A 9,324-nucleotide genomic window follows, 5' to 3' on the forward strand; every position below is an offset into this window, starting at 1 on the left:
CTAAATTAACTCCGGCACCTAAAGGGTTAAGACCGTAATCAGCCCATTAAAGGTCTATTACAACCTGGAAATCCAGATGCTCTGCCCCTAGCAAATTCGAATTTGCTCTGCATGGGGATCTGTCCCTGACGAGCAGAGCCCGATGAATCGCCATCGGACCAATCAATTCAGTCTATCTGACAGAGGCGGGCTCTGGGCGGGCGTAACATGATGACGACAGCGCTGCGCAGTAAGAGTCTAAAAGTAAACAGCCAAGATAGCAGCTGCCGAAGGACCGCGTCCATTCAATTTAGCTTTGGAAGAAACGCTAAGCCAACTACACTTATCTTTTTCCTTGAGAGAGGAACAGAAGACTGCCCTAGAAGCCTTCGCTTCCAGGAAGGACGTTTTTGCCGTTTTGCTGACAGGATACAGCAAAAGCATTATATATCAGTTAGCCCCACTGGTCGGCAAACAAATGGGGCTTACTGCAATGATTACGTCACCTTGTTTTTTGCTCTGATTGGCTATCGTGCTATCCAATTGCGTTCGGCGGCATTTATATGCCTCAGTTAGTGCCGCCCTTGGGTAGGAAGGGTGTAACGGCGAGGGCCAGATTCAAAATCTTTCTAGACTTGAGTCTGGATTTCCAGGCTAGGTCTATTAGACTCATGCTCACCTTCAGTAACTTGTAGACAGGTGCAGAGGAAACTGTACATAGGTAAAGAGAATTTCCACACACTGTCCTTTTACTTGCAATAAACTTTATTTAAATACACAAAGTTCCGGTCCGTAGACCTCGAAGGTTGTAAGATAACACTTTTTTTATCCTGAGCTAAACTGTCGTGCAGCAGCTGCAAAACAAAGCTGGAAAGAGTGAAAATATATAGAGGGCAAATAAAACATAAAAATATAACGAGTGAAACTTGAACATTATCTAAAATCATTTGACATTAACATACAGTTGTCATATATAATGCAAGGTTTTTGTTGTTCTTGTGACATTACGCACACACAAAGAAATTCAAGAATGTCAATCATCAGTTCAAAGCTGGTGATGTGTACAGCTGGAGACTATCTTTGTCTGCTGATGAAAATAATATGACTCACAGTATCCTGATCAGTCAAAGTGACAGATTCTAAAATCACTTTAAAATTATTGAGTGAGGCAAGATGTTGAAAGTCTGTTTGACTGACATTTTTCCAAACGTCTTCTTTTGGCTGGTGTGTCTGATGACGGTCCTCTCGTCCTTTTTCCTGTCATATTCTTTGTTTTTTGTAATGCTGCCGCCTCAGCCTTCTTCTTCTTCTCTGCTCCTGCCGCCTCAGCCTTCTTCTTCTTCTCTGCTCCTGCTGCCTCAGCCTTCTTCTTCTCTGCTCCTGCTGCCTCAGCCTTCTTCTTCTTCTCTGCTCCTGCCACCTCAGTCTTCTTCTTCTTCTCTGCTCCTGCTGGCTCAGTCTTCTTCTTCTTCTCTGCTCCTGCTGCCTCAGCCTTCTTCTTCTTCTCTGCTCCTGCTGCCTCAGTCTTCTTCTTCTTCTCTGCTCCTGCTGGCTTGGCCTTCGTCTTCTTCTTCTCTGCTCCTGCCACCTCAGGCTTCTTCTTCTTCTTGTCTGCTCCTGCCGCCTCAATCTTCTTCCTCTTCTCTGCTCCTGCTGCCTCAGCCTTCTTCTTCTTCTCTGCTCCTGCTGCCTCAGTCTTCTTCTTCTTCTCTGCTCCTGCTGGCTTGGCCTTCGTCTTCTTCTTCTCTGCTCCTGCCACCTCAGGCTTCTTCTTCTTCTTGTCTGCTCCTGCCGCCTCAATCTTCTTCCTCTTCTCTGCTCCTGCAGGCTTGGCCCTCCTCTTCTTCTGTGCTCCTGTTTGTGTTAAATTTAAATCAACAAGGAGGACTGTTTTTAAGATATACTTGAAAAAATGATCCTTTAAACACCTAAACATGTACAGTATGTTGCCTTGCTCTTCTCCTTGTGACTGTTATTGTTACTTTGGAAAAGCAAACTCACTGCTGTAAACTACTGATGCATTGCAGCGCGTTAGTTTGACATGCTGAAAACCATTAAAAATTAACAATTAAAGATGGGAATATGGTTGAATTGTGGTCAGAATGTGAGATTTATGATGCATTAAACCCTTTGATTTAATAACTCTACTCCTATATAAAACAGTACAAGGTGAAAGCAAAACAAAATGTGTCCCTGATGCCAGTAAACAAATGATAGCCTACCTTTCTTCTGAGTTTGTCTTTTGATGGATGTTGTCTTTGTTGTGCGGGGCAGAGCCATCGGCTCTTGTGCTGGTGCTTTCTGATTGGTCCTCAGCTCCACCTCCACAGGGTAGTGGTCACTGATACTCAGAGTCTGGGAAACCAAATAAAGTTCGAATAATGACACATCCACTTTAAAATAGAGTAAAACTATCCGTGATGAAGTGGTTTGAATATGTGCTGATCAACACAAACATGAGTCTCACTTGTTCATCCGTCAGGTTGAACTCTTTCTGGAAGTTAAAGGGCTTGGCCGAGCCGGGGACGACGGCGTCAAGCATGGTCTTTCTGTACACAACAATCCTGTTGGCAGGACATGCATCACAATCTTATAAAACAAATAAACAAGACAAAAATCAACTTAGATAACAGCCCTGAGATGTGAGCTACCTGTCGTAGGTGTGGTCATTACAGTTGCTCGTCGTCGTGTCGACATCATCCTTTATCAGCCAGTGATAAGGAGCAGAGGAGATGCGGATCTTCTTCTTCTTCCTCTTGGAGAGATAACGTCCATCTGCATTAAAATCCCCTAAAATCATAATTTTCTGCAAAAGAATAACAAAACAACCACAATTAGGATGTAATTTTTTTTTTTACTCTAACCCCACTGTGGATATCCAAAGATATAAAAATGAAGTTAGTTGGCTTACATATTCTTCACATGACTCATTAAAAGTCCATAAGTATTATCAGCAAAATGTGTACAAATGGGAGCAAAAACAAGTGTATTTAAATTTTTGTTCAGTCTTTACTCTATTATGTGCCTTTGGTTGTAAAGACATTACGGACAAACAAAACAGCCTTTGCATTTTTTTTTTATCACACCAGGCATAAGTAACATATCTGTAATTATTTAAATATGAAACAGTCATAAACTGATAAAAGGCTGAAGTGTCAGAGAGCAGAACAGTTAAAAACATATGCAGTAAAGACAGAAAACATTTCTGTATCATATTAACTAAAGTTTAACAGAAAATTATCATTAAAATTAATGTTGAAACAGTGTTTGCTGCAATGTTTTAAATACTTTTACGTTTTCCAAATCGGATTTGAATATCGTAAAATGGTGTAACCATTGGCAAACAGCTCATCTGTGTCAGGCAGTAAATTCAGAGTTGGGAAGTCAACAAACACCCTCACGTATATGATTTACTTGACACTCTCTAAAAGAGTCAAACAAGTGAACCTACATTAGTCCTCCACTTCTTCCTGACAGCATTAACTACGTCATGCAGCTCGTCCAGCTCCTTCAAAGAGTCCTTTGGTTTGGTGTGGACCGGGATCAGAACCAGATCTTTCACCTCTGTAATACACAGGTCCAGACAGTTAAAACATATTTTTTTTAAAAATACAATGCTTATAGAAACATAACACATACTTGTAGATGGACACCTGAAGCGCAGGATGAAGGGCTCTCTGGCGAAGGCGTCCACATCTCCAACCTGATTATCTTCATACTGGTGACATGCTTTCAGTTTCACATCATCCTCTCTGAGACACACACACACGAGACAGGATATAAGCACAAGCATATGTTGTAGGACACTGATGTGTTTTTGTGCATGCTACATGATGTAAATCCCACACATTGGAATCATAATACTGCATAATAGCTTTAATTTGGGAGTGACAGTGCACCTGAGCTCTCCTACCTGTAGAAACAAACAAAGCGCTCCTTGTAGGTGTCTCGTCCCAGTCGGGAGCTGGCGGTCATGGAGTAGGGACAGTTTTTGTTGGAGCTGAATAAAACAGATAAACATGAAAGTTAAATTACGTGAAGTGTGTGTTTCAGATATGTAATAATTCAGTTTGGGTTTTGTCCCGTCAGCATCTCTGTGAGGATATATTTAGGCACAGCTTACTAGCCGTCCCTCACCCAACCACTCGCTCAGTGTTTGGTTCATTTAACCATGACCATGATCTTTGTCATGTCAAGCACCTGAATACTTTCTGTCACCTGAATCTGTACAGTAGGGATAAAAGATCAGAGAATGCTCAGGCTGTTATGGAGCCCACAAAGAAATAACTTGGTTATTCAAGAATGACAGTTTGCAGTGAATTAAATACAAAAACAAAATCATATAGTTGTTCTTTTTCAGTGTAACCCGGCCTTTTCCTCTCATGATACCATATTCCACAAGTGCACAACAAATACTGGAATCTCTTGGGCAGATTTTCAATTTTTCTTCAGAACTGTAAACTCTTGTCATTATAGTTTTCCACATGCATCAACACATGCAACTAACTGCCCAATAAACAGATTGGTTTACCATTTCATTTGCTAAACACATCATGATTTTAATAATTTCATGTCTTATGTCGTAGTTCCAACTCACAAACTAAACTTTATACTACAGGTGAGGCTCTGAAAGTATAGGCTAAACCATCAGTATGTCCTTTGTTACATCCAAACTGTTTTTTTATTAAGGGCTGTCGTCTGTAACGGATGTGATTGATGACCTTTATTTAAGCACAGAATAAATAGAAACTTGAGCCGACGAAGATATTCGATTAATAGTTCATTCTTTGGGCTCAGAGCCCACACACAGTCTCTGGGTTCAGGGGCAGACAGGTAAGTGAAAGGTGGACACACACATAAGGCAGTATGTGGTGTCTCCCAGATAGCCTCTGAGCTGCAGCAGGCAACTGACAAGCAGGTGGGAACACTCGCTGAAACGTCATGGAAGGAAAACACCACACAGCCACAGGCAGACGTAAATCACAGACGCAGAGGCAGAACTCGTGGTCAGGGACAGAAGGCTGGTGAGTTTACCAGGAAACAGATGAAGTAGACAGGTCAGAGGCAGGCAGGGTCGGTAACAGGAGAGCAGGCAGGTAAGAAGTGCTGCAAAGTCTTGCATGAGGCTCAAGAACAATGTGGCACTGAGGGGAAGACAATAGCTTATATGCAGAGAGTGCTGATGAGAAGCTGCTGTGTGCACAGGTGAGTGGAGCTTGTCTTGATGAGGGGGGCGTGGCTGGCTGGCAAATTTACCAGGAGCAGGTGAGGGAGAGAAGGGGAGCAGAATGCAGGCTGTGACAGTTGTCAACATCGAACCTCCTTGTCTGCCATATTTATCTTATTGAAGGTCCAGTGTTTAAGATTTAAGGGGATTTAGTGGCGTCTAGCAGCGAGGATTGCAGATTGCAACCAGTTGAAACTTGTCCTGGTTAGAATTCCTTCAGTGTTCATTGTTCAGGAGGTTCTTACAGGGAGCTGAATTATCGGCAGAGGTCTCTTCCTCTCCAAAACAAGCGGACCAGGCGATTTAAACCAGTAAAACACTGAATAAAGCAGTTTCAGGGTACAAATCAGTGTTTCTTTGATGCCATTTGGCACGTCAGAGACAGGCTTTTAGCCCAGCACCTGCTGATCTGTGCTCATATTTTTTCTGTGATAACTTCAGATCCAGATGTTCATGACCCAGTGATTTAAAGCAGTATAAACACTGAATAAAACAGTTTCTCATCCGTCAGAATTGGTGTTTTTCCAATGTTGCTCATCGTGGAGGGGCTTCTAACGACTGTGGCTGACATGAAAATGCGATAAGACAAGTCTCCCTACCCAGAGCTAGTGTTTGGTTTGTTGGTTCTGAGCTACTGTAGAAACATGGCAGTGCAACATGGTGATCTCTGTAGACGAGGACCCTCCCTATGTGAATATAATTAGCTCATTCTTAGGTGAAGAAAACATAATGATTCTTATTTTCAGGTGATTACACACTAAAGAAAACACTTATTATATTAAATTTCTGCCAATATATGTCACTAAATCCTTCATACTAGACCTGTGACAAATCAACTGCATGTTTAGGCACTTCACCCTTCATTATAGTATGAAGAGAAAATTAAATTGCAGAAAAAAAAGAGCTTAAAAAGAGATTAAAAAGAGCTTCTCCCTCTTCATGACATTATCTTTATAACAGGTTGCACAGTGCAGAGAACTCACCTGTTGTTGTTGAGCTCTTTAAGTAACTTCTGCATGGCCTTACCGCTCTTATCCATCACCTCCAGTATCACCACCACACTGTACTGAGACATGATCTGCAGGACACACAGTCAACACGTGTTGTGTAAATATCGTATTGTTATTATCAGTGGTGTATTGTCAATAAAGTCATTATAGTGGAGGACTTACCTTGGTGAGGTAGTGGACCACCGTCTTGTTTGTGACTTTTTTCCATCCCAGGTTTTTTGCATTGAAGGCTGCGATCTTCATTTTGACTCAAACTGTAGGTGTGAAAAGAAAAAAAAATCTTTCAGGTCCAGTTCTGTGTCGGGTTCAGATGAGTTTTTAGTCACTGTGCAGTGGAGACAGAAGTTCACAGTGAAGCTGTGGAGCTCGCTCTGAGGAACAACACTCAGAGGAGGGGATTGTGGGCTGGGTCTGAGTGACAACTAAGGTGAATACGACTCAGAAAACCCTGGACAGGCTAATTAACCTGCCAATAGAGTCTAATTCAATCTGCCCTAACACCCTCAACATCTCAGAGACTGTCTTCCTGGATAAGAGGTTCATGAATAACACACAGAGATCTGTTAATCAATGTTTAACAGTTTGTCCCAGCACAAAGGAACAGGAATGACAATAAAACATGATAAAACAAAACTATTAGGTTACACATTCTACTCTACAGGTTAAACAAAATACACCAGGGAAGAAAATAGCGAACTTGATGCAGAAAAAAGAAGAAATTGAGGTAAATGTAGCATGTGAAACCAAAAACTGAGCCCTCAAGAGAATAAAAATAGCTGCAGGGCAAAAACACTACAGTTGGTTTTGTTGAGACACGTCAGTTGACAGCCGGCTGTCTTCAGCGAAGCAGCTACATTATAATCTAGTGATCTTCGTCTCAACATGCAGCACAGAGGTGACTATAATTAAAAAGAGTAAAGAGTTCATAGTAAGTAAAAACGGCTGTGAGAAAAAATTTGTTTTATGATGAACCTGATATTCACACTGAGAGTATTATTCATGTGAAGTCATTTCCCTACTTCCAGGCATGTTAAAAGACTTTACTTAGACTAAATGTTTCACTTCTGTGTGAAAAGATCACAGTTTATTAAACATCTTTTATGTGTCTCAAAAAACTTTTGGGATATTATTTTTTTATAATGGTAAGAATGGGCTGAATAGCTTTGTATATTTCCTACTTTAAAAGACAGTACAGAAGTATGAGCAACAAAATGTCTACATAAAGAAACAAAATTTACAGTACTCATGCAGAACAGCACAATACAGAGGTTAGCATTATTGTATATGTTATATTTTATTATTATTTTATGCATTAACATGTAAACAGCATTTTAATGTTGCAGCAAGTTAAGCTGGTGCAAATTTTACCTTCATTTTGATCTGTAAAAATGCATCATATTTTTTAAGATGGTAACATGTTATGTATGAAGTGTTTTAGCCTGTAAAGTAACTACAGCTGTCAAATATATGTTGAAGATTTAAAAAAAAACTACTTTCCTCTGAAATGTGGTGGAGTAGAAGGATAAAGTATAAAATGGAAATAACTTCTCATAAAATGCACTGACATACTGTTTTTTTTTTTACCTCCAAACAAACACAGTTTAAACATCTAGTGCTCCCACAAACTAAAATGCTTCATATATTACACATTAATAAATGCTCAGCTCCTCGTCCTGTCTCTGACAATGTACATTTCAAAATGTAAGTAGGTTGCTTCCTCAGTAATGTCAACATATTGTCATTCGTTTTGGAGTCTTTAAAATGAAACTGAATTAACTTCCTTAAAGTATTCATGCAAGAGCATCAGTTTTGGTGCTGTAGAGGAGTTCTCAGTCCAGAAAAGTGGGAAAGTAAAACAAACAGAAGAACAACTCACCGGTCTGGTTCAAATATGCAAAGTTGTGACTACATCAGCAGACAGACGGAGACTGAGTTCTGCAGAATAAAGAACTGTCAAACCTCTGAGACAGGAAGTGTCTAGCAGAGGCCACAAAGCCAGCTCACACACAGACACACACATGCACGCACACACAATGAACATACAGCAGATGCATGCAAACCATTACAAACCTACAGTCTATCTGTTATCTGGGCCAGTAAGTGTTTCCTGTCTGCGAGAAACAGACATCACAGAGCTCAGTCAACTGCCACATTAAAAATTTAAGTCGTTTTTTTCTTTTTTCTTTTTTTTTCTGAGAGTGAGATGAAAGATCAATAATAACCTCATGTCGGTGTGATTAGTGCAGAGCTGTGGTCTGGATGTTGTTAGTTGTTAACTTTAAAAATACACCTACCAACACCCCTAAAGCCCCCTCTTTGAACTATGATTCAAGAGAAGGAACAAAGAAATAAAGTAAAAAAAAAAAGTAACATTATATACTTAGTTAGACCCTATTTTAACAATGATATGGTAAAGTAACAAAAAAGATGGATTAACAGACGTGTGGGATAACTGTCAAATTAGTGACATTGCTCCTTTAAAGGAACAATGAAGTAACAACACTAAGACTGATTAACAGTTGTATGTTAAGGAGTCATGCTGTAGTTTGCCCTCACACATTGCAAAGGCCATGTGGGAACCGCAATGAGCTCCTTTATGTACAAAATGTATGAACATGAACAACGTTCCACTGATAAGTGGGGGCTGGGACAGTAAACTGGGAGAGTTTGGTATGACGGATGTCTGGGATGATGATGTTGAACGCCAAACTGATGTTCATGAATAGGATCCTTGCATGTCCTCAGGGGGTTGAGGTGTTCCAGGATGTGCCGCAGGCCCAGTTTGACTGCATCATCCACTGATATGTTTGTCCAGTAGGGTCCATCAGGGGACCTGTGATGACCCTCAAGTGGGTCAACACCAAGCAGCAACTGCTGGGGCTGAAAAATGAAGCCAGGTCTTAAGTGCCAAAAGCTGCAGTTCTTTGAATGACCACTTGAGGCTGGCTCCAGATGCCAGTCAATCCCCAAAGACCCCTGTAACATGCCCACCTTTACAGCAGAAACAAAAATGTTTCCAGCCTGTTACAAAAAAGAAACAAAAAAACAGTTTTGGTCTCAAATTCCAGCATTCATTCAATTTATTATGGCTTAAAGTTACGCATATTT

At 40.7% G+C, this 9,324-nt stretch overlaps 1 protein-coding gene across 10 annotated transcripts; it reads right to left on the reverse strand.

The window, feature by feature from the left end:
- Nucleotides 1-732: 732 nt before the first annotated feature.
- LOC126385755 (deoxyribonuclease-1-like) lies at nt 733-8,208 on the reverse strand. 10 transcript variants are annotated; one of them, XM_050037688.1, is made up of 12 exons: nt 8,093-8,208; nt 6,379-6,470; nt 6,190-6,284; nt 3,893-3,979; nt 3,619-3,731; nt 3,431-3,543; nt 2,631-2,785; nt 2,447-2,543; nt 2,202-2,334; nt 1,670-1,833; nt 1,576-1,636; nt 733-1,341 (listed from the first exon to the last, which is right to left on the reverse strand). In XM_050037688.1, the coding sequence occupies exons 2-12, from the start codon at nt 6,457-6,459 to the stop codon at nt 1,136-1,138; spliced, it is 1,305 nt and encodes a 434-aa protein (XP_049893645.1). In that variant the 5' UTR covers nt 6,460-6,470; nt 8,093-8,208; the 3' UTR covers nt 733-1,135. The 10 variants fall into 10 exon arrangements, with proteins under 10 accessions (XP_049893645.1, XP_049893640.1, XP_049893646.1 ...); XM_050037683.1 differs by having other exon boundaries at nt 733-1,366; nt 1,400-1,636; XM_050037689.1 differs by lacking the exon at nt 1,576-1,636 and adding an exon at nt 1,400-1,504 and having other exon boundaries at nt 733-1,270; nt 1,643-1,833.
- Between the last annotated feature and the right edge of the window lie 1,116 nt (nt 8,209-9,324).

The sequence above is a fragment of the Epinephelus moara genome, chromosome 24, assembly GCF_006386435.1.
Source record: "Epinephelus moara isolate mb chromosome 24, YSFRI_EMoa_1.0, whole genome shotgun sequence".
Lineage (NCBI taxonomy): Eukaryota > Metazoa > Chordata > Actinopteri > Perciformes > Serranidae > Epinephelus > Epinephelus moara.

Bases quoted from the DNA above. Each gene is read 5' to 3' on its own strand.
- LOC126385755 (XM_050037681.1), bottom strand. From the start codon at position 6,459: ATGAAGATCGCAGCCTTCAATGCAAAAAACCTGGGATGGAAAAAAGTC. The intron at 3,732-3,892 runs GTAGGAGAGCTC...TGTGTGTCTCAG, and splicing joins CGCTTTGTTTGTTTCTACAG to AGAGGATGATGTGAAACTGA. The intron at 3,544-3,618 runs GTATGTGTTATG...TGTGTATTACAG, and splicing joins CTTCAGGTGTCCATCTACAA to AGGTGAAAGATCTGGTTCTG.